Raw genomic sequence first — 22,963 nt, 5'->3', positions numbered from 1 at the left:
CTATTATAATAGTAAAAATGACATTATAAGTGATACTGAATTGTTTTATAACTAAAATAATATTTTAAAAAAAAATATGTACTCTTCTATCAATCACTTGATATTTATATTTGTAAATATTCTCTTTTAATAAAAAATGTGTAATCTCCCAAAAATTCAGAATCTTTCTAAAGTATTAAACACTATAGTATACTAAGGTTCCATTATTTGAAAAGAAAAACTAGGAACAATATTTATAACATTATTTTAGAATATCAAATAGAATTTACCTTAATAACTGAAACGAATAAAATTTTATCTAAAAGAAAAAACAGTTACAGATTTATAAGATAATTGACGGTGCATTTTATAATATAAATATAATAATGTTTTGCTGAAGAGAGAGAAAAAAAAAGAAAGTGACAAAAAGTTGGGATTGGCATGTGATTTGTATATTACAAATTCTCTGAATTTGTGAATTTATTTGAGACAAAGAAAAAGAAGAGAACAGAAACACACAACACAAAATGATGGAGAAATTTTGGTGAATAAGACAACTCACCATACCTTCCATCCCAATAGGTCAAGCACAATCACACCATCACACAATTTCTCCATTGCTTTTTCTCTTTTCCTTTCTTCTCCAACCCAACCTTTTTTCTCTGCACAAACAAACTTATTATTCTCTTTATCTCTCTCCCAACCGACCAATCCATAATACACTCATACAACAAATGCAACTGTGTGAGTAATTCTGTTTCTATGAACAGAATCCTTCTACCCCAGTTCTTTTTTATGCTTAAATTTTTCTTCTTCTTCACTCTACCAATTCAATTTGCAGAGCTTTTCTTTATTAATGAACTGGGTTTTCCCTATTTTTGACTTTGGGCTTTTCTTTTGACTTCCTGAATCTGAGGTGAGGTGAGGTTGGTTTCTCTTATCTAGAAAGTCTGAGTCTTTAGGGGTTTTCGTTGCTTTTTGTCATCTGGGATTGTTAGGACTTGCTGCAAGGTCATGCCACCTGCGCTTTCCGATCCGTTGTCAGCGATTACAGCCACCTCCGACGCCGTTTTGAAGCCATCGGCACCGGAGGATCGGCGCTTCCAGGATCTTAGAGGGCTGCAGTGGCGGATAAATCTTGGCGTGTTGCCGTGTTCAATTTCGACTTCAATTGATGATTTTCGTCGAGTCACTGCCAATTGTAGAAGAAGGTAAATCCTCAGCTACATTTGATGTTTTTAGTTTTATTTTTCAGTGTGTAATTTTGATGATAATGTTTTTTTGTGTGTGAAGTGTGTTTATCGGGGAGATAAATTCGTGGAAATAAAGAATTTTTCATCGCTTTGACTTTGGGTTGTATTCATTAGGTTAAGGGCAACACTATTCACTATTCATCACGAGTGTAGATTGTTACATCAACAATTTCATTCGTGGAAAATCTATATGATTAATCTGTTCTTTCTCTGGTAGTGAGGATTTCTTGCTGTGTGTTTGATGAATTCTGTGTTTGCCTTGCATTTTGATAATGTGTTTTTCTTGTTAGNTATGCTAGCTTGAGAAGACNCCTTCTGGTTGAACCACATGTTCCAAAGAATGNGAGTAATTNACNCAATCTTGACATTGACAATCCACTTTCACTAAATCCAGGTAAATCTAAGTTTTTTGTACTGTATTTCAGCACCTTACTTGGAGTTAAATCTTTAACCTAATTACAGATCCATGATTCAGTCAGTCTAGTTTCCAGCATGTTTGATATCTTTGCTGCCAATGTACACTTTATTGATCCTTTTCTCAGCTGGCTAAACCAGAGCCTCATAATGTATTCTATATTCAGTCTATTTTTTTTAAGGATAAGTAAATGAATGATTATGTTGTTATGGTGGAGTATATCCATGTCGTGTGCTTATTTTATGCAAATTCAATTCGTGTAAAGATTAAGATGAGAATTAGTGCGTAGTGGCAATCAGTAACTGGTTATGGTAAATGGCAATAAAAGATTTAAAAGAAGAAAATTGTCCTATATTGTGTCGAGGTGTTCATGGAATTCTGTCGTGTAAAAAGCTAATGGTTACTCATCTCTCACTTTTCAGTATAATATATACAATCGAATCTGATATGTTAATTGGCCTTTATATGCAGATAGTACATGGAGTCGCTTTTTCCGTAATGCAGAGCTGGAGAGAATGGTTGATCAGGATTTATCACGACTATACCCAGAACATGGCAGTTATTTTCAAGCACCAGGATGCCAAAGCATGTTGAGACGAATTTTGTTGCTGTGGTGTCTCAGGCATCCAGAATATGGATATAGACAAGGTAAAATTATCTGGGCCAGGCAATGAAGCAATGGTGTCTAACAATTCATCAGTCATTTTTAATATGCTTCTAATTTTCATGTGCTGTATTTTTCTTCTAACTCCAAATAAATTTTTCTAGCTAATATTCCTTTATTTTATATATGCTTTATATATGCTATGATGCTTGTCAAATTTTTTCCTTCCAATTTCCAACCTTGCATAATTGATAGTAGAGCCATCAAAATGAGTTTTACTACACTAGCCAAAAGAATGTGATGAGATGTTTTAACGGCTATCTACATCATGTTTAAACACTAAAAATAATACTTAAAGACCTCTGGGCTATTGCCAGTGGGGTTTAGTTTATAACTTTTGTTTCATAAATTCTTTACTGTCAGCGAGTGCTTAATTGCTTTTACATTGCCTGCTGCCCCCAAAATCTGTAAAGAATTTGATAACAGATTTGTCTATGAACATATTTCCAAACACAAATCAATTCTTTTAAAACTAGTCTCTTCAAAATCAAGTCTATCCTAATCCAAAACGAACAGGCTATAAATTGTTGAGAAACCTAATACCTACCTGTGAAGATGCAAATTCCATCAATATGGTTTCTTTGCTTTTGGATAACTCGTTTTACTTTAGTTTTATTTGCTATGAAAATATTGACTGGTTAATTTCTTTCATTCACTTATTTTATAGGAATGCATGAGTTACTTGCTCCTCTGCTTTATGTACTGCAATCTGATTTGGAGCGCCTCTCAGAAGTTCGGAAGCTTTATGAAGATCACTTTACAGATAGATTTGATGACCTTTTAGGTCAAGAGAATGATCTTTCTTACAGCTTTGAATTTAGAAAGTCTCGAGAATTGATGAGTGATGGATTTGATTCCCATGGAAAATCCATTAAAGTCAATAGTCTTGATGAACTTGATCCTGAGATACAGACCATTGTATTACTAAGTGATGCTTATGGAGCTGAAGGTGAACTGGGCATTGTTTTATCTGAGAAATTCATGGAACATGATGCATACTGTATGTTTGAGGCTTTAATGAACGGGGCTCATGGTTCAGTTGCAATGGCTGATTTCTTCTCTTCCTCACCTATATCCGGGTCCCATAGTGGCCTTCCTCCTGTGATTGAAGCTTCTACGGCATTGTATTATTTGTTGTCTCAGGTAGATTCATCTCTTCATAGCCATCTTTTTGATCTTGGAGTTGAACCCCAGTACTTTTCTCTTCGATGGTTGCGAGTTTTATTTGGTCGGGAGTTTTCACTTGGCAACCTTTTGATCATCTGGGATGAGATATTTGCATCCGAGAATAACAGCAATGGAAAAGGTTCTGATGACTGTGAGTTCAGAATCTTAAGTTCACCCCGTGGAGCATTTATCTCAGCTATGGCAGTGGCAATGTTATTGCATTTAAGATCTTCACTGCTTGCAACTGAAAACCCTACAAGGTGTCTCCAGAGATTATTAAACTTCCCTGAAGACATTAATATCCAAAAACTACTAGAGAAGGCCAGATCCTTGCAGGCTCTTGCTCTAAGTGTTGATATTTCAACCTCGTCACTTTTGTATATCGGGTTCCATTACCAAAGTAAATCGAAGTATAGTAGATCTGTGACCCTTCCATCTGAATCTCTGTCTCCGAAAACTCCCCTGAGTTTGGTACCTGATAGCTACTGGGAAGAAAAGTGGAGAGTTGCCCAGAAGGCTGAAGAACAAAGGCAAGATGGTCGAGAAAAACAGGTTCCAACTCGGAAAAAGGGATGGACAGAAAAAGTAAAATTCAGTTTGAGAAGAGCAGAATCTGACCCTCCTAGGTCAAGATTGAGTGGCAAAAATTTTAGGCGCAATTTGTTGCAAGATCTGCGCAAGGCACTTGGCTCAGATGATGATGCAGAGAAAATGCAGCCAGATGAAACCATATGCCAGAATGAGAATCCTTCTGAAGCAATTCAAGTACAAGAAGACGGTAGCTTCAATGGTGACAACAATTATTCATCTGATGATAGATCTCCAGGTGTACCTTTTGGCAGTGAGGAAGACTTGTCTATATATTCTGACCCAACTAGCCCCCCCAATGAGGCCAATGATCATGAAATAATCTCAGGGGAAATTAGTGTTGCATCTAATTCATCCCTGTTCGAACGCAATGAAACATCAGGTATTAGTTCGCCATTGCCAATGCCCTATCCTCCTGAGGACATTTATCAGACATCGTTCTGCAATACAGGAAATTCTGAATGCAATGAAACTTCAGATACCAGTCCCAATGATCAATCCCGTCCAATCTCTGATCTTCCTGAGAACATTTCTCAGAGATCAATCTGCAATACACGAAATTCTGAACGCAATGATTCACCCCTTCCCATCTCTTATTCTCCTGACAACATTTTCTGGAATACAGGAAATTCTGAATGCAATGAAACTTTAGATACCAGTCCCAATGATCCATCCCTAACGTCAGGGTGCAATAACAATAATGCTGAAAATAAAGCCACACCTCCTAAAGAGAAAAAGCATAATAAGTTCCAGTGGCTTTGGCCCTTTGGACGGAATACTGTTGAGGCTATATCTGAGAAAGCTGGTGGTAGCTCTCAAAACAGTGCTCCACAAGCCACCTCATCCACAACTAATGACCATGGTGGTTCTGTTAGCTCCAGAGGAGAATCGGTCGACCAGAATGTTATGGGCACTTTGAAGAATATTGGGCAGTCTATGCTTGACCATATTCAGGTAGAGAGCTCTATCCCTTTATCACACTTGAATGACAAGTTTTTTTTAGTAAGATATGCACAGTTTGAGTGCTTTCTTTTCTCAATATGAAAACATTTTATGAATGAAATTTGGTTCTCAATGTGATGTCTCTCCCCCTGATTGCATATATGCTTGTTTCCCTTGTGGTGTAGGTAATTGAATCTGTCTTCCAACAAGACCGCAAAGGCCAGGTTACTGCCATGACAGCTCTCAAAGAGCTTCGGAAAATTAGCAATCTTTTGTCAGAGATGTAGATGAATCGTGTATATATATATATATATTATACATATAAATAATGTGATTACAATTCATTAGGGCCAACGGAATTAAGTTCTTCTGCTTCTTTCTGAACTCCACCAAAATTTTGCAGAGATGAATTTGTAAATATATTTATTCGGGTTTCATAATAAATAGACTTGCATTTATGATTATGTTATGCTTTCTTGCATTCTAGAACGGTTTTTGAAGGTTAAAACAAAATACCAAGCTATTTTGGGGGTTGGTTTGATTGTCTTTTCTTCCCGCAGTCTATACTCTTATTCCTTATATAAAGGTTAATTTGGAGTTTTAAATCTGTTCTTTTCAGATTAAAAGATGACCCGTGTAAATTTACCTACATTTTTTTTATTATTGTTTTCAAATAAAATATGGTGTAGACTGATTTTTATAGGGGGGCAAGAAATGTTTCGTCACTAGTTTTTGAAGTGTTATATCTTAAATGTTGAAAGTGGAAATATATATTTATTATATTTAAGAATTGTTATTGATAAATTAATAATATATTAATATATTGTAAGATTAAAAAAAATTACTTCGATTATATTTTTAGATTATTATTTTATTCTTACATTTTTTTTAAATTATTGATGTAGTGTTATATTCGTTTATTATTACTTTTCAAATAAAGTCAACTTAGACATCTTATTTGAGAAATTTTCTCCTTCTAAGATTTCACGAAAAAAAGTTTTTTTTGAAAACTCTTCTTTTAATTCTTAGATTTATTTCGATCTATACACATTAATTTCTTAATATGAAAAATAGCAGAAGAACACATAGAGCACATGATCAATGTTTTTTTTTTTATCTTTCAAATTGGTAGGTAGTAATCATACAACAATTTTCGAAGAAAAAATAGTTTTAGTTGGTAGCACGTTATCAACCAAATTTTTTTTCAACTTTGGGAAAAACATACAAGTATCGTTCAAAATCTAATAAGACACATCTTCATTTTCATTAATCATTAAAAAAGAAAAATCACATAGTGACAAAAAAAGAAAAGTTGCAATGAATATCTATCCAACTGAACTAACAATAGAGTATAACCTTATTCTGTCAAAATAAAAAAATTCTAATCAATTTAGATATACAAATGTGTGAACACCATTGATCGTTCTAAAGACTAATATAGTCAACCTTACCTAGTGTCTAAAATGTATTGTCAAGAATAACATCATATGCACCTTAATATCATACCAAATTAATGACAATTTAAAGAACATATATTTATGATACAGATTTAAAAAATTGAACATAATGAGTTCATTTCAAACAACCTCCCAAGCTAAACGTAACAAACATGCTTTATTCTCCAACAAAATATTAGTAATCTATAAGTCACCATTCACCTTATATCACATAAGATAGACCATTAACAATGAGTAGTCCTCATTTTTGTGTATCCCTAGTTCAAACAATTTTGAATCTATTATTTTCGTCTCAAAAAGAAACTTAATAGATCATTGTCGAGATATCCAGGATAGAAGAGCTGATGTTATTGTCAAAATGGACCGGGTGACGAGCCTACTGAACTGGTTGGGCCGATGGGTTTATCGAGCTAGCCAAATTGATCAAGTTAGAAAAACCTATTGAATGACCACATTTACTTACTAGACTTACAAATATATTCTGCATGTTCATAATTGTTGTCACAAACTATTTTGGTTCTCTTTACCGTTAAATTTTGGTTTGGTAAGTGACCTTTGGATTTTTGAGTTTTTAGCCCAATTTATTTTCATTTAGTTTAGTTAAACATATAAAACTTGTTTAGGTCATTTTCATTACATAATTCATAGGTTAGTTCATTCAATCATTTTATAATAGTGAAACTTAGGGTTCATTGGCACATTTTATCAAACAACTTTGAATTATGTATTTAGGCATAAAATTAGGTCAACCTAGGACTTAGAAATCATTCATGACATGTTTTTTTAATAGTTTTACACCTTCATTCATCATTTTAAACATCTCACACATCAACTTCGAAGAGATTTGTGAATATTTCTACCTTGAAAAGTTATCTATTGATTTTGATGTGTGAGGAGTTAGTGCTTTCTGCTTTTGTATCGTTTCATTATCATATTTGCATTGTTTTAAAGTATATTTTTCATTCATTTTAATCTCCCACTGTTGTTTAGATTTTTAGGTGATCATAGACTCAATTTAGCTACTCTTGGATTGACCTTGATTGATTCTCTGTGCACATTAGGGGGGGAATTAAGAATTTTTACTAACTTGGTAAGATACTCATTTTAGTGATCACAACCTTATTTTTTTCTTTTTTGTGTTAGATTTTAATTATATTAATCTGAAATTGGTGCATTCCTCCCACAAGATCTGAGAGGAAGAAGTTGAAAAAAGATTTCAAAAATAGGTTAGTGCATAATTTCCATAGATGAGTATAATAATCTAATGTTTATGTAACTGCATACCATCTCAATTCATCATTATACTATTTTATCTTAAACATAAAACATAAAATAATGAAACAATAAAAGATGTAATTTGTTTAATTAATTCCTCTATTTAAAGTGTAAGTTAATGTTTTCATCTTAAGCGCAACAGAGCTTATTCAGCATTTTATTATTTTTCCTATTCTTTAGTCTATTAGAGGATTCGTGCATCTCGTGGCGTTTATTATATGATAATATTACAAAAGTCAAGCATGCAATATGGGTCTGATTATCACAATAGCCAATTATTCATTAAAAAAATATTATTTTCAAATAGTTCTTATATAATTATAAATTGGTACAGGTTCGTTTGTGGTTCAGAAAAACTCTTTTTAAGTATTTTTATATATTTTTTAATGGGAAATAATTCAAAAATAGAGAATTAATTTTTTATATTATTTTCTTTTGCCATATTCTTTTAAGACGTAAATAAATAAATAAATAAATCAAACCAAATCACAATATTTATCAATTAAATCATAATATTTGTCAACACAATAATTACTGATGAATTATAAATCACGATATTTGTTAAATTTGACGAATCTTATTAGTTAATAATTACCCATAAATATTTACAATAATGATCAACAAATTTTAACTTTAAGTAATTAATAAAAAATATTAATTATAGACAAAATTTATCAACAAATATTTTATCTATCAATAATTTTGATTTATCAATGAATTTTGCTCAATGATAAATCAATTTCTTTAGGGTGATAGTTGGAAATGTATTTTTCACCTTCACATTTTGAGATCATGTTCCATCCACGTTCAACTAAAGACTAGTTTGGAGTGATTGGAAAAAAGCATTAGTCACTGAGAAATATCATACAAAGTTAGAGAAGAAAAAAAAAAAATCACCATGCACTTGCAATAGAAAAGAGTACAGAAAAAATAAAAAATCTAACGTCCCTACTATGGAAGGTGTTTTATGAACAAACCAAGTAATGATACAAAAACGGCACCCTATAGTTGCACCATATCTTCCTCTGGATTATAGTAGCACCTAACTATGTATGTATTAGTTATGACGCTTGGAACTTCTGATGCTATACATTTTTATTTTAGGGCATGGTCACAGAGACCATATATGCCAATTTCACAAACCTTGTAAACTACAAAATATAGTTCAATCCATATGGTTGTGGAACCCAGGGAGAAGGGAAGTGATAAATCCAAAGACAATCATCTGGATCTCCTTTACAATGCCCCACCACTGATTCCCACCATTTACTCCTCCAACTTCTGCAACATTTTCATTCCCAACCGCCCGCTCTGCTTCATTTGCAGGCTGGTTCCCAATCTCGGCTTCAGGTTGACCCTCTTCCAATAGATAAGAGGCAAAGGTAAGCATGTGTCAATGCGTGATCAAAACTTCATTTGATACTTATTCCATACAAGAACAGTTCAAGTATTCGGAAAATTAAATTTAACCTTAAGAAAAATAATGAATAAAGTATAACAAAATAAAATGAACCTCGCAAGCTTTCAAGAAGTAAAGGCTTCCAAATTATATTATGAATCACATAAGCTATATAACTAGTGATTCCCAAAAAATGAGCACGTAAATCGCATGCATAAAATGTACAAATCATACCTGCTGGAGTAACATTATCACCCTCTTGCCTGGGTGGAGGAACATTTTCAGCTCTGGCTGCAGGTCTTGCTGGATGAGGAGGTGCTGCTGCTCTCTGCATACCTCGTGAAAGCCATCTTATTATTGGTGTCAAAGCTCCAGTTTGGTATCTGCCACACATGTCCATTAATAAATACTACAGCTTCCATTCGCAACCCAAACAATATCAGTAGACTTATATTATATGAAGAATTGGTAAACAAAAAGGTTAGATCCGGAGTTGGAGGATTTATATAAGAAGCATTCTGTGGGTTTGATGAGTACAGCAAAACTTGCAAGTAGAGAAATATTTAAACAAATGCAAAAAAAAAAAAAAAAGAAGATAATAGTTGTACTCACAAATATACAATAGCAGCAAAGAACACAAGGACAATAAGCCTCTGCCTTGATCCATCTTGGTTAAATAAAAAGATCACAGCTGCCAGCTTCAACATAAGCAATAAATCAATTTGAAATGCAATTTGAAATCTCCTAACAACGACTTGTCTTTGAGGTGCAGGGTGCTGCTGTTGAGGTTGCTGTCCCGCTTGCCCCTGATTTTCACTGGCAGCAACAGCTTCAGAACTTGGCCTACTGCTGATGGTGGCCATTCAGTTACAGAAACCATTAATTAACATTAATAAACGTATTTGCTCACAAACAAATAAAACTAAAATATAATTATCATCAATTTTACACTTGCTACTATCTTTTTCTGAAATATAAACAAACACGAATTGAAACTGGTATGAAAGAAAAACATAGCATCAATCACCAGATCTATTGATAAAACATTGAAAGCATACAGGACATCCAAAACTGATGCAGGAACAAAAAAGAAAATCCAACAGCAAGTGTAGTTCATGGTGCTAGAGAATCAGAATCAGGTCCAATTTTCCTCGAATATTTCGGTCATTATTCAGTTTTCGGCATGTTTTTTACCAAATAAGTGTACTCCTCTTTACCCCTTATAATGAATAAAAAATATCAATGTTTATCTTTTAGCTTCTCTATGGCATTAATGATAGGTTTAGTGTAACTTCTAGTATAGCCATTAGCTTCCTATAATGTGGTACAAACCAAAGAAGTGTTGTGCATGTTATCAAATGTCAAGAATGCAAAGTTAGGACCAAATTTTCTTGAAGATTTGGAGGTCCGAAGGACTACCAAAGATGACCTATGAGTGCTTGCTAGAACTTTTCGAAGCTGTGCATGTCTAGTTTCAGATGAACCTGGTTGCTCGCAATTGTTTATATAAACTTTTCAACAAGTATTGTAGAAAAATAAAGATACAAGGAATCAAATTTCCCCGTGTGTTAAAATTATTTAATGCACACCAGTTTTTCTAGAGTCCTATCATCTAAATTCTCAAAAAGTTGAGGAGAATATATTGATTTTATCTTACGGGAGCAATTTGAATCATCGAACCTCCTATTTTCTTCTCTTATGAGTGTTTGTTGAGAAGTTTTTCAATTGAGCCCTCTAATATAAAACCATTCATGTGTCTTTACAATACAGTTTAAGCTTTCGCAATAGTTGGCTTAGAACCAGGACATGGCATCAAAACCTACTTATCGTTTTTGAAATCCTATGAGACTCAAAATCAATGCTTCCTTTCAGTTCATTGACCGGATTGTAAGATTGCGGAAAATTGTTAATAACTTGGCAGGCTGACACAAGCTCAAGATGTGAAGAGGTTTTCTTCTTGTTATAAGCTACAATTCTTTTTCTTTGATTGCTTCATTCCCTACAGATAGTTTTCTTGGTAGAGTAGCAGACTGTCTTAACAATCCACCCCAATCAAATTCTTAATTGTTTCTTGCTTGAGTTATCCCAACATATGAACCCCAAATCCTTAACTGTAATTTTACTTCCAGCTACCAAAATCCCTATACCTTTACGGATAACAATAACCCTTAAACCAATCTACCTTTGATTCCCCACACAAAATGTAAAAGACAGATTATAGATTAAATCAAGAAAAAATAGTTATCAAAGAGGAAACTCATGCACGGTCATTCTTATACCTCTAAAAATCATCCATGCCAAGCGTTCGTTGCCTACTTAGTGTAAATTTAATAACAATTTTACATCAAAGTCATTCCTCATATTGCTAGCAGTTACAACTTCATCCCTGCTGTAAATAATTTCATTTAAACAATTTTTTGTTTTTTATTTAGCAATTGAAGAAATTATTGGTCTTCTATATCACCAATCACTGTGACCAAGTTGAGAATGCAAGTCAGTAGAAACATTAAAGATTGCCAAAGGTTCTAAGGAAAAACAAAGCATGAAGAAAATTATGCTTAAATATCCGACTAAAAAATATAAATTGTGCAATAACTAAGCTTCACATCCCTCACAACATCGTCATAACAAAATAACCTGCCACTTACGTGGGTATGCGGTAAGTCAGCGGAATCAGGGTGTTGCATGGAAGTCCAGTAACTTGTCTATCGAAGGAGTTAACAGGAACAGCATATATGCCAGCTCCGCGGTTCCCATGTTCCTCATGTTGCGGCAGAGTTAACCCTGGAACAAGTGCAGGGTACATACCAGGAATCATTTGATAATATCCACCCAAATACGGCGGAAGATTCGAAAATGCAGGGACCTGAGACAACATCCACACAAAACCATTACCAAGATGAAGATAGATGTTTAAAACAAAATTTCAGGCCACATTTTCTTTCACATGTGTGTTAACACACCGAGCTAAAAAATGGTACATATTAAACCACAGATTTGAGCTAAATTAGGTTGTTACGACAAAAGGCCTAACGCATCCCATCTTAACATTAACTATTCCCCTCCAAATTCTGTCCTCAGCTCGTATTTGAAAGAAGGGAAAAAAAAAAAAAAAAACTAAACCAGGGGGGAAATAACACGGATTTGATGGCCGAAAAACATCGTGCGCCGATTAGGTTGTACGGAGAATGGTCCTGGTCTATTAGCTACAGAAATCAAACAATTACGGACTTTAAATGAAAAATAAAACGAAGAATAATTATAATAACCCTAGTTTGAGTTCCAATTATATGGAAATGGGTGTTTGCGCATTAGAGGAAAACGAAGAATACGAAAAGGGAAGTGCAACTGAAGTAGATTATGGAACCTGAGGAGAATCTTGAGGCAATTTCTGAGACGAAGAAGACGAAGAAGGTTGTGAGCTAGACGGCACCGTTTCGGGAGGGTTTTCCGCCATTGTTGATCAGGCTCGGTTCAGTGTGTTTGGGTCTCAAAACCTGAAAATGAATAAAATGAAAATTTGAGATTTTAATATTTTATTTTATTCCACATGAGTTGTGTCTTAATGACATATTGCGTAGTGTAAACCAATGACCAAATGACACGTACCTACCTTCCATGTGTTTGTGCTTCATTAGTGTTTTGTTTATATGTTAAGTAAGCAGGAAAAGGAAAAAAAAAAAGAGTAAAAGATAGAATATACACTAATTTGAATGAAGATATGGAAATATTTATTAATAACTCTTATTTTCAACCTTATAAATTCTGTAAATAATTTTTATATTTAAGAACTCTTCTAAGTCATAAATTTTCATAATGTAAAAATAATTTTTGTAAAGACGGAGAAAAGAGAGCATCGAAGGTACACACGTGGCCGCAGATAATTGGTCTGAGTAAACATTTCTAAAATAAAGGTTAATTATGAAAATAAAGATTTCAAGCTCGTTCTATTTTAACTCGAAAGCTAACTTCACCCTTCACAAACCTTGACCTCAGTTTCCTACCTTCTCTCCTCAATTTCTTCATGTTGAACCGTTTAATTTTCAATTAGGTGGTGTCCAAACACTCACAGTGTAGTAGGCTTCCATTTTAACCGGTTGATTTCTCGTTCCGCCACCGGTAAGTCATTTTCCCTTCTCCCGTGCATCTTAGGGCTGCAATGCATGTAGNAGATGTGGAACTTTCTTGAGAATTCTACTCTTTCTCTTAAATTCCCAACTCTTTTTAGGGTCATAATCCTGCATCCTAACATAAATTTGCAATCTATAGGTGTTTCTAGCATTTCCCCGAGGTACAAGAGAGCGAGCAAGGTTAGATTGTTTATTGTGTTGTCAATTTGAGGTAAGGGAAGCTGGAATTTCTTTACTCTTCTATGAAATTAGGGGTGCATGAATTAAGTTTATGTATGGAATTATAAAATGGTGTATGAATGTGATTGTAAATATATTTTTGGGCTATTTGAACTGAAATCTGGCTTGTATGTGTGTATTAAATCATATGTTGTTTGATTTTCCAATTATGAATCCGTAAATGGTTGTTTATGAATTGGTATGGCTGTGATTGAATACTAAATTGGAATGATGGGGTGAGGGAAATTTTGTATATAGGATTCTAGATAGAAAACTAAGCAAATCAAGGTGTTTTAGGCCATATTAAGGTAATTAAGGTAGTCAAATTTGGAAGTTGGAGTCATAGAGAGTCTTAGCCAGTTTAGACCACTTAGATAAGTCAAATATGACTTGTTAGAAGTGTCAAAATGAACAAAAACAGTCTTTAAGTGGCAAATTTAGATTTGAGCTCATAAGTTAGAGAATTGAGGTTTTTGAGTGTAAATCTATGCATAGTTGTTAGGGATTGAGGTTGGGAATGTTTATAAGCCTTTAGACAAGTTTAAATACACCTAAAATTCGAGTTAGAATGATTAGAAAGTCATAAAAAGGCCTGAAACGAAACTTAGGGGTGTGAGTTCTGCAAAATCTGCAAAAAAATCTGCAGAAGTCACATCTGGGCGGCCCAAAAGGGGGTTGGGCGCCCTTTCCTGCTGTTTCCAGCATAAATGTGATGCCTGGGTGCCCCTGAAGGGGGCTGGGTGCCCTTTTCTGCTGTTGTTTTTGTTTTTGACGTTTTGGGAGTTTCGGACGTCCGTTTTTAACGTTCTTTAGATCGTTCTGGGGGTTTTTTACCTTTCGGAGCCATTGGTGAGGGTCCCCAAACTGTTTGAATTACTTAAGTATTGACAACTAAAGATTATAAAGAAACTTGTGTTAACAAGTGATGTTTCTGTGAAAGTATGTAATGACTGAGTGTGTATGAGTTGTTTTTATAACACAACTAAAGGATAATTGTGCAACATGATTAAAGGTATGATGTATTGCGTTGTGAATTATAGTTTGAAAGCGTGTATGTACAAAGTATGTGAATTATGTAAGTGTAACAAAGTGATGGTTGGTATAAGTGTAACAAGTATGGTTATTGGACGTAATTCCATGATCCTCAAGGGAGGTTACATGGTGGTACCCTGTAGTTTGTTGTGATTGACCGTATGAATGGTCGGAGTGTCCTTATGGGGTTTATCCTGACATTTTAATGACCATCCATGTTCAAGTAGAGAGTGATGAGCCATGTGGTGAGAATAGTAGGAGGTCCTAGTCTTGGGTGCTTCCAGTATGGCCCAAGGTGAGTTGTAACGGACTTACACTTTGTGTGTGTGGTAAGGGTGAAACCCGTTGGCAATAGCTTTGCAAAGCAGTAGAGGCCACCACAAGTGCACAAACCCCTGGAACTTGACATTTCATACTAGTTTGGATGGTCAAATCACGTGGTTGGTCATCGGTATCAACAAAATGCATTTGGTCATAGTCTGTATGGTCTTATGGTCCTTACATGCTTGAAATATTTGATTGATAACATGTTTTTTATACCTAGCTTACCCTTGCAATTGTGTGTTTTGTATGTGTGTGACTTTCCCCTTGCGATGATCATCTAAATCATTGGATGTGAGCAGAAGCTAATAATGACGTGTCTTTGGAGCAAGCGTTGGAGACTGAAGTAGACCCGACTCCGAGTTCTTAGGACTTCTACTAGTTCTTAGTTTAGATAACTCTTTATTTCGAAAGTACTTCTAGCCTTATTTTTATCATGACTTGTATTTTGAAAACATCTTTAGGCCTCCTTAAATCTTTAGTTGGTCATATATTTTGGAGAATTATTAAACTTGTATCAAATTTTAAATTTCTAGTCAAATTTGGATGACTGTATGCATCTAATATTGGTATTTCACTTTCTCAACTGCTTTTACATATTATAATAACTGAATCATATTATATTGTATGTTCATATAATATTTGGGATGTCACAATTTCCATTTGAAATCTACTAAATTAAATTTATATTATTCAATGGGAGTAAGAGTTTATTTTGCAATATAAACTATAAAAACTTATTAACTCACATTTCATACATTTAAAATATTGACACATGTATTCATTAAATTTTGATACGTGACCATATATGTTTAAAACTTCATCACTATTATCCTTTTCAATATAATGTAATGTGAATTTCACTTTTATATAATAGAATATGAAACCATACCAATTAAAAAAAAATACATATATAAACTGAGTTCACTATCTCAAATTACACAAAAATAAAAGTGATAACTTATAAAATAGCATAACAAATACTTCTAAAAAATATTTTGAATCAAATTTATAAAATTCATAGTTAAATTTAATTTTTACGCATTGAAAATTATAAAATTCTTTTTTCAAAATATCTAAATAAACTATTAAAGATTTACTACAACTTGTTAATATTTAATCATTTCACTAAAATAACTAAAGAAATTAAATACAACGTATTTATTAAATATACAAAAATATCAAATAAATATAACTTAAGAAGTATATAAAAAAAAGGGTGATATCTATAATTTTAAAGATGTTATATATTTTTTTTCAAATATTTCACATTATGAATATGTATGATCTTCAATTCTAAATAATTATATTTCTTTAGAGTTTTGTGTACCTAATAAACATTAATTAGCATGTTTATCATTCTCAAATAAAAATTCTCTCTCATCATGAAATATATTTGAGATGTTTTTCTTCATCCGCCCTATTGCAGCAAATGTTTGCAAATGTTATTTTTTAACTAAATATTTATGAATTTTGGTTTATTATTTAGAACCTTAGATTTTTTTTAGATATATTAGTCGTTTAGAAATTAAATTTTCATAAATTCCTCTGTTTACAATTTCAGTTAATTCTCGTCTTTTATTTATCTATCTACCTATTCCAAGTTTTAGATTAAAAAAAATTCTATTAAAAGAACAATATAAGAATATTTTAATAATTTTAAAATTTAAAATATAAAATAAAAAATAGTTATTTATCATGTTGTCAACTATATTAATAGTTATTGTTTTTTATTATATATTTTTAGAAGATAATTGTTTTTTAAAATAAAAAATAAAATAAAAGATAATTATTTTTTAAAATAAAAAATAAAATAAAAAATAATAACTAAAAAATGATAAAAAACTACTTTTATTTTTTTATTTTAAATTAAATTTTAAAATTATTAAAATAATCTTAAATTTAAAATTAGTTTTTTTTAATAATTTTTTTTAACTTAAAACTTAGTACATTTTAATAAAATATATCAACTAAAAAAGTGTGTGTATATATATATATATATATATATTGGAGTGACTATTTAAAAAAAATATGTAATAACCTTATTATCTACTAACAAAAACATAATATTAGAGATAAAATGATGTCAATGTTATAGATAAGATAAGATTAGAATATGAGGAGAAAATGTATTTATCACGTGGAACGTTCTTTTTACCTACCTTTCTCATATGATAACTTTTTAAGCAATCGTCAGATCATACATTTAAATAAGATAGAAGGATTTATCAGTATAATTTTCATATATCATCAAAGTAAATATTTGAAATTATCAATGAATTAAAAGTAATGGATAACAATTTCTAAAATAATATCTTTTTAAAGAATTTCATTTCACTGATCTTCTTATAAAATATTAAATAAAATACATACATATTCAATGTTTTAAAAATATGACACACAGTACTTTTCATAAAAGTAGAAAATAAATGGAAGTTATTTTACAACTATTCCAAGTGAAACTTTTATATGATTAACGTATTTAAATTAAGTTTAAAACTATTTAAGTGTCTTAATTTTTTAAAGTATTTTCAATTAATTTTTATTCTTTTAAAACTTCCTAATTACGTTCTTATAAGTGTTAATTTCAAACAAATTAATTCTAATTGTTAAAAATCGTTAACAGTATTAAAAGTAACCATGCCTTTAAAAATCGTTAAAAGTTTAAACCTTAAATTAAACTAATACTTTGTTGGAAAAAGTAAACAATTCTTTACAACTGAATTAGAAAAAGAATAATAAAATGAATACGTTTTTTGTCTGAATTTCTTTAATACTGTTTTTATAATTTTAAAACAGATTTACGTTAATATTTTAAAATACATAAAAACTGTTTGATGTGTATAAAAATTAATATGTTAAAAATAATCAAAAGAAACACAATCCAGATTCAGAAAGAAGCGAATCTGGTCGCAAATAATATTCACTTCCATTTATGCGTAAAATGTACTTTTTTTTTTTTATTTCTACAAGGATATTTGTTAAGCAAAGTTAGTTAGAAAAATTTAAAATATTTCATAATTCAAATATATAATTTTGTGAAAAAAAAACTTGAATATGTATGACTAATCTGGTTTTATTAAAAAAATTATGTGAATCTTATTTTCTTCAGTTTCTCTTTTATTTCATTTTGACCTTTGAAGTTGTCTCAACCAGATTGACGCGCTTGTGCGGTTAAAAAGGATTGAATAAGATGGATGGCAGCGAATTAATTAAGTAATTAATTAAATAATTAAATAAGATGTTGGTGAATTTTTGATGCTATATCTGTGTCATCCGCTGCTAGAAACAGCTTTTCATTCCTTCTCAACCCAACAGAACCAAACCCTCGTTTTCTCTATCTGTTTTTCTCTTTTTCTTGTCTGTGTCAAACATGACCATGATGGCGGGATTCCTGTGGAGGGCAAAGTCTGTGGGCCGAATCCCATCGCTGGCGGTGGCGATGCGGCGGAGGTCCACCAAGGCGGGGGCGTCGCAGGTGGTGGAGGTTGACATGGCGGAGTACGACGTGGCGCTGAAGCACTTCGATGACCTAATCCACAGGATCATCGTGAAGAAGGCCACTCCGGACTGGCTACCCTTCGTGCCCGGTTCCTCATTCTGGGTCCCGCCGCGACCATCGCCCACCAACGTCGTCGACCTCGTCCACAAACTAACCCGCGAAGACGATCGTCCCCACGATTCCCCTCTCCTCTCCACCCTCCGTGGTTGGCCCTCGTCGAATTTCTTCATCAATGGTGACTACCTTTCTCTCAAAATCTCGTTTTTTGCCCTTTTGTCCAATTGGGTGTTTGGATAAACTATAAAAATTGATTTTTTTTTTTGCTTTTTGGTTGGGTTTTGGGGATTCTGGGAAATTGAGAAAAGGCGTGGGTTTCTGGGTGTGTTTTTTTCTTGTTGATTGATTTCGTCATTTGGGGATGGTGTTTGTTTCGGATTTAGAAAACTGAGGTATTAACAATCTGTTCACGACCTCAATTTCGACCTTGATGTCGGGGTCTTTGAATGTCGGCGATAGTAATTGTGGTCATATCAATTGTATTTGTCTGCAATTGCATGGTTTTAAAAGTCTTTCCACCACCGCAATCTCGACCGTAATTTCGAGATTTCTGAATGTTTGCAATTGCGAATCTGGTTACGTCAATCGCGTTTGTCTGTAGTTTTCTGCAATTCCTAGAAACCCTTATAGACTTTAGCGGTGACCTTGACCATGATTTGAAGTTTTGTTTTGAACTTGCAGTTTTGTACCAGTGCTGAAGCTGGGTCTGTTTTATTGGTTGATTTGTGTCCTTTTCATTGCCATATGCTTGAACCTCTTGCATTGACAATAATGTTTTTTTTTCCTCCCCTTTTGGTTATGGTTCGATCGGGCATTGCCTGAATTGAAAGATTTTTTTTTTTGACGTGATTTACGCCCAAATTTTGGTTGGAAAGGCACAAACTAATGCTGATTGCGCATTTCGGTTTATTTTGGGTGCATCTCATTCCAATTGAAATTTTGTATGACTTTCATTATGCTGCATCTTGTTGGTGTGAGTGGGTGTATAAACTGGTATGTATATGTTTGTTAGTGGAGAATAGTTGTTGCTGTTAGTTTCAGTTTTAGTTTTTATGGGCGATTGACTTTTTAGAAGTATGAAACTGGGTGTTCCATATTAACGGCATGTTATATGTACTTCTGAGGGGTAGATCGATCTATGAACTCTAACGGGCATTACTAACAAGTTAGTGAACCTTTGATGATCAGGATATTAATTTATTTTGATGTTCACGAGTTTCTTCTGCAAAATGTTGTTCATAAGTGTATAAGTATATTATATATACATTGAAGGCTGTAAATGTAGTTTCATTTGTTTTTACATTTTGAGTTGGGTGAAAATAGTGTGATTTACAAGCTCAAACAATTCCATGTGGTTGTCTATTTGACTTCAGAGAATGAATCTAGTGATGAGGAGGATACTGAAATGGAGGTAATTAGCACGGATGGGAGAGAGAGGACTGTGAAAGTGAAGGTTTTGACATTATCAGAAAATGTAGCTCACTCAGAAGATGAAGAGAGTTAATTCATCATCTAGCTGAGCCAGTTGCTGCGGTGAGCTGGCTTCTTTCTTAGCTTTGAATTTTCTTCTATGCTTGTGTCTTTATTTATAGACAATACAATACGGTTCACACAAACTTTTACTTCCTTTGTGTAACGTAGGTAATGGTAATGCATGCCATGTAAAAAGAGGGGACAGGGTAGAGAGGAATTTTAAAGTTTCTCATGACATGTTCATGTTCTGTATAGCAATCTGCCTACTAACTCAAGTTTTTTTAAAGGAAAATCAAAAGGAATTCAAAACAATGAAACATAAGACAGTTTTAAAATGTGTAATGGTTTCTTTCACTCTTCTTACTCAGCATTATATGAATATCCTTGCAGCAATTATGTATTGTAGGAGGGTCTTTGAACTTTTCTTCTGAAGGAAAGCAAAGATTCAATAACCAATTATGCAAAAGTCTTCAGAACATAAGGAGCCTAAATGTTAGCCCAAAGATAACAAAAATTCTAGATATATCCTATTCAGATATATAATCTTAATAAGAAACAATTTTCCTTATAATATATATGTAATCAAAGATGAAATCTCATTCTTTAATTCCCACCTTTTTCTGCACAAACATATTTTTCAACATCTGTATATTGTTTGCCCAGTTAACAATACTATGTTGAACTGTTATGTGTAGGATTTTAATGATGCAGATTAAGGTTGTTGAGAAGTCCAAAAAGAAACATGGGAGAAAGCACAAACTCTGAACATTGAAAAGGACAGTGCGTTCAAATTGAAATTCCTTAAGGCGCAGAACTGGTGGTTCTTTTGGGATTAAACCCATCTCACTCTACTTGACTCAACATTGATCTGTTTATCCTGTGTATGCTGAATATTTGCAATGTTAGGTTGAATCCTTGCAGGCTGAATGTATATATTTATCCAACTAATAAAAAATAGACCTTTAGAATATTTCCCTCTAAACCTGCAAGGAAATGCTCTATTTAGTGCACATGTATTATGTTGATTATGCTGATGTGTATATAGCTGTAACAGACCTTTCTTTGGGGTACAAAATTGCAATAGACTTCATGGGGGACACTTTAAAAGCTTCATTGAATTCACACTCTAGCTTGAAATTACGTTATATTTTCCTGTCAATCGCCCTCCCAGTTTATTTGTATTTGAAGAAATAGTTTCCCATGGAAAGGCCACAAGGCAAGCAAACCACTGAGCAATGTGTTTAAGAAACAAGTTCTGTTAAATCAGAAGGATTTCCAAAATGAGTTTAACAATGATTGCAGATATACTGTCATGCAATGTCACTACAAAAATAATAATCACCTCTCCATGTTTTTTTTTTTCAAGTATTGATCTCTTTTCTACAAAACCTTTTCATGAGAAACAACTCTAATATCTTTCTAGAAAAAAAGGTATAAAATAACTTTTTGTTCTGCTTTTACCTCAGAACAGGGGCAGCCAAAAGTATTAAAGATTACAACAAATGAGTAGTTCATTAAAATAACACTTAAAAGAAATTGAAAAAAAGGCTGTGTATAATACTATGGGGATAGATTAGTTGTTAAAAGTACTTATCAAAATTATACCTAATTAAATCAATTTTTAATAACTTAATTACATTTATTGAAAATTTCCCTATTCAAGGTATTAGATGTTCTACAATAAATACTAATCAAACATTATTGTTATGGGTTTCACTAATAAAATATAATTATAATTCTATTTTTATCTCATGGATAAATACTTTAATTACTTCTAAATATTTCTTTTACCTTCTTTTAAGATAAAAAATAATTACACGTTGTCACTTTTGACTGAGTACATAGGAGTTGAGTATATAATGTAACTTACACTATATCAAAAGTTGTTTAGGTATGTACAAGAAAAGTTCTTATAAAGATATATAAACTAATCACTTATTGTACTATAGATCAATTTTACAAAATCTTATCCTAAAGTCGTTCAACAAATAATCTTTTTTTATAATAAATATTGAGAAGTTTTGAAAATATTTTTTCATGCCACTCTCGTACACAGTCCTTTGTTTCTTTTTTTTTTCACGATAGTTTTCACTATTGTAATTAGGGATGACAACGGGTCGGGCACGGATAGTGCCTACCCGCAACCCGACCCGTTACCCGTTATCCGCTAGATACCCGTTTAAAAAATATCCGCAGGTATTTTAAAATCCGCAGGTACCCGTTGGATATCCGTTTTCAACCCGCGAATATTTAAAAAGAAATATTTTATAAGTTTTTAAATGAAATTATCCAAATTAAATTGAAAAAAAATTGAAATGTTTTAGATTTTAAATTAAAGGTACTTATGTAAAGGAAACTAAGGATAGAAATGTAATTTTAACTTCTAAGCAGGTAACGGGTATCCATTGGTACGGATGATGCAAAATCCGAACCCGACCCGATAAGAAGCGGGTATTAAAAAACCCGCTATTCGCGAGTACCTATTACCCGCGGGTACCAACTATCCACAACGGGTTTAATCTGCGGGTATGGATTTTTTTGTCATCCCTAATTGTAATAAACGGACATGGAATGTGAATACAACATTTTCCTTTTTTTTTTATGAAAAACACTATATGTACCATACAAACTCATAGGATTGATGTGTTTTGTCATAATTCAACTTTCTCTAAAAGGTGGACATTTTAGCATTAACGAAGTGTTTTATGATTTTCACATATTAATTTCATCTGTTTTGAACATGCGTCATGTTTTTATATTTATGTCCTCTTTTGACTTGTGCCTAGTCTTTGTGTAGATTTTGTTTGTCCTTCACATACTAGCATTTAACATAACTTTGTCTAAGCTCTCTGATCATCTACTTTACCTATAAATAAAGTCCATGTGATCATTCAACCTTATAAACTTTTGTAATTTGTTATATATTAAGTAGTTTTGTTCCACACACTAGACTATGATACTATGTATTATCATCAAAATCATATGTGTTATAATCAGGTTTAAGATATACGTATCCTTGAGAAACTGTATAGATGAATCACTGATAAATATACAAATGAAAAAAAAAAAAAAAATAAGCATGTCATTAAC

At 32.7% G+C, this 22,963-nt stretch overlaps 3 protein-coding genes across 4 annotated transcripts; 2 read left to right on the top strand and 1 right to left on the bottom strand.

The window, feature by feature from the left end:
• The first annotated feature begins 454 nt into the window (after positions 1-454).
• On the top strand, positions 455-5,472 carry LOC106762223. The gene is made up of 4 exons (XM_014646000.2): positions 455-1,626; positions 2,119-2,295; positions 2,979-5,020; positions 5,194-5,472. Exons 2-4 carry the CDS (start codon positions 2,163-2,165, stop codon positions 5,293-5,295), a joined length of 2,277 nt encoding a protein of 758 aa, XP_014501486.1. The 5' UTR covers positions 455-1,626; positions 2,119-2,162; the 3' UTR covers positions 5,296-5,472.
• A 3,097-nt stretch (positions 5,473-8,569) lies between these two features.
• On the bottom strand, positions 8,570-12,647 carry LOC106759879. Of its 2 annotated transcripts, none has more exons than XM_014643250.2 (5): positions 12,507-12,647; positions 11,788-12,005; positions 9,752-9,988; positions 9,374-9,522; positions 8,570-9,099 (listed from the first exon to the last, which is right to left on the bottom strand). In XM_014643250.2, the coding sequence occupies exons 1-5, from the start codon at positions 12,594-12,596 to the stop codon at positions 8,906-8,908; spliced, it is 888 nt and encodes a 295-aa protein (XP_014498736.1). In that variant the 5' UTR covers positions 12,597-12,647; the 3' UTR covers positions 8,570-8,905. The 2 variants fall into 2 exon arrangements, with proteins under 2 accessions (XP_014498736.1, XP_014498737.1); XM_014643251.2 differs by having other exon boundaries at positions 9,752-9,985.
• Positions 12,648-18,125: 5,478 nt separating this feature from the next.
• LOC106759918 lies at positions 18,126-20,986 on the top strand. The gene is made up of 3 exons (XM_014643303.2): positions 18,126-18,578; positions 19,774-19,933; positions 20,569-20,986. The coding sequence occupies exons 1-2, from the start codon at positions 18,215-18,217 to the stop codon at positions 19,902-19,904; spliced, it is 495 nt and encodes a 164-aa protein (XP_014498789.1). The 5' UTR covers positions 18,126-18,214; the 3' UTR covers positions 19,905-19,933; positions 20,569-20,986.
• The last annotated feature ends 1,977 nt before the right edge of the window (positions 20,987-22,963 follow it).

The sequence above is a fragment of the Vigna radiata genome, chromosome 5 (assembly GCF_000741045.1).
Source record: "Vigna radiata var. radiata cultivar VC1973A chromosome 5, Vradiata_ver6, whole genome shotgun sequence".
Classification (NCBI taxonomy): Eukaryota; Viridiplantae; Streptophyta; class Magnoliopsida; order Fabales; family Fabaceae; genus Vigna; species Vigna radiata.
Note: the sequence above shows the minus strand (reverse complement) of the source record. Positions and strands in the feature narration are given on the sequence as shown.

Bases quoted from the DNA above. Each gene is read 5' to 3' on its own strand.
- LOC106762223 (XM_014646000.2), top strand. From the start codon at position 2,163: ATGGTTGATCAGGATTTATCACGACTATACCCAGAACATGGCAGTTAT. The intron at 2,296-2,978 runs GTAAAATTATCT...CTTATTTTATAG, and splicing joins AGAATATGGATATAGACAAG to GAATGCATGAGTTACTTGCT. The intron at 5,021-5,193 runs GTAGAGAGCTCT...CTTGTGGTGTAG, and splicing joins CTATGCTTGACCATATTCAG to GTAATTGAATCTGTCTTCCA.
- LOC106759879 (XM_014643250.2), bottom strand. From the start codon at position 12,596: ATGGCGGAAAACCCTCCCGAAACGGTGCCGTCTAGCTCACAACCTTCT. The intron at 9,523-9,751 runs GTGAGTACAACT...CATGTGTGGCAG, and splicing joins TTTGCTGCTATTGTATATTT to ATACCAAACTGGAGCTTTGA. The intron at 9,100-9,373 runs GTATGATTTGTA...ATCTATTGGAAG, and splicing joins TGATAATGTTACTCCAGCAG to AGGGTCAACCTGAAGCCGAG.
- LOC106759918 (XM_014643303.2), top strand. From the start codon at position 18,215: ATGACCATGATGGCGGGATTCCTGTGGAGGGCAAAGTCTGTGGGCCGA. The intron at 18,579-19,773 runs GTGACTACCTTT...ATTTGACTTCAG, and splicing joins GTCGAATTTCTTCATCAATG to AGAATGAATCTAGTGATGAG.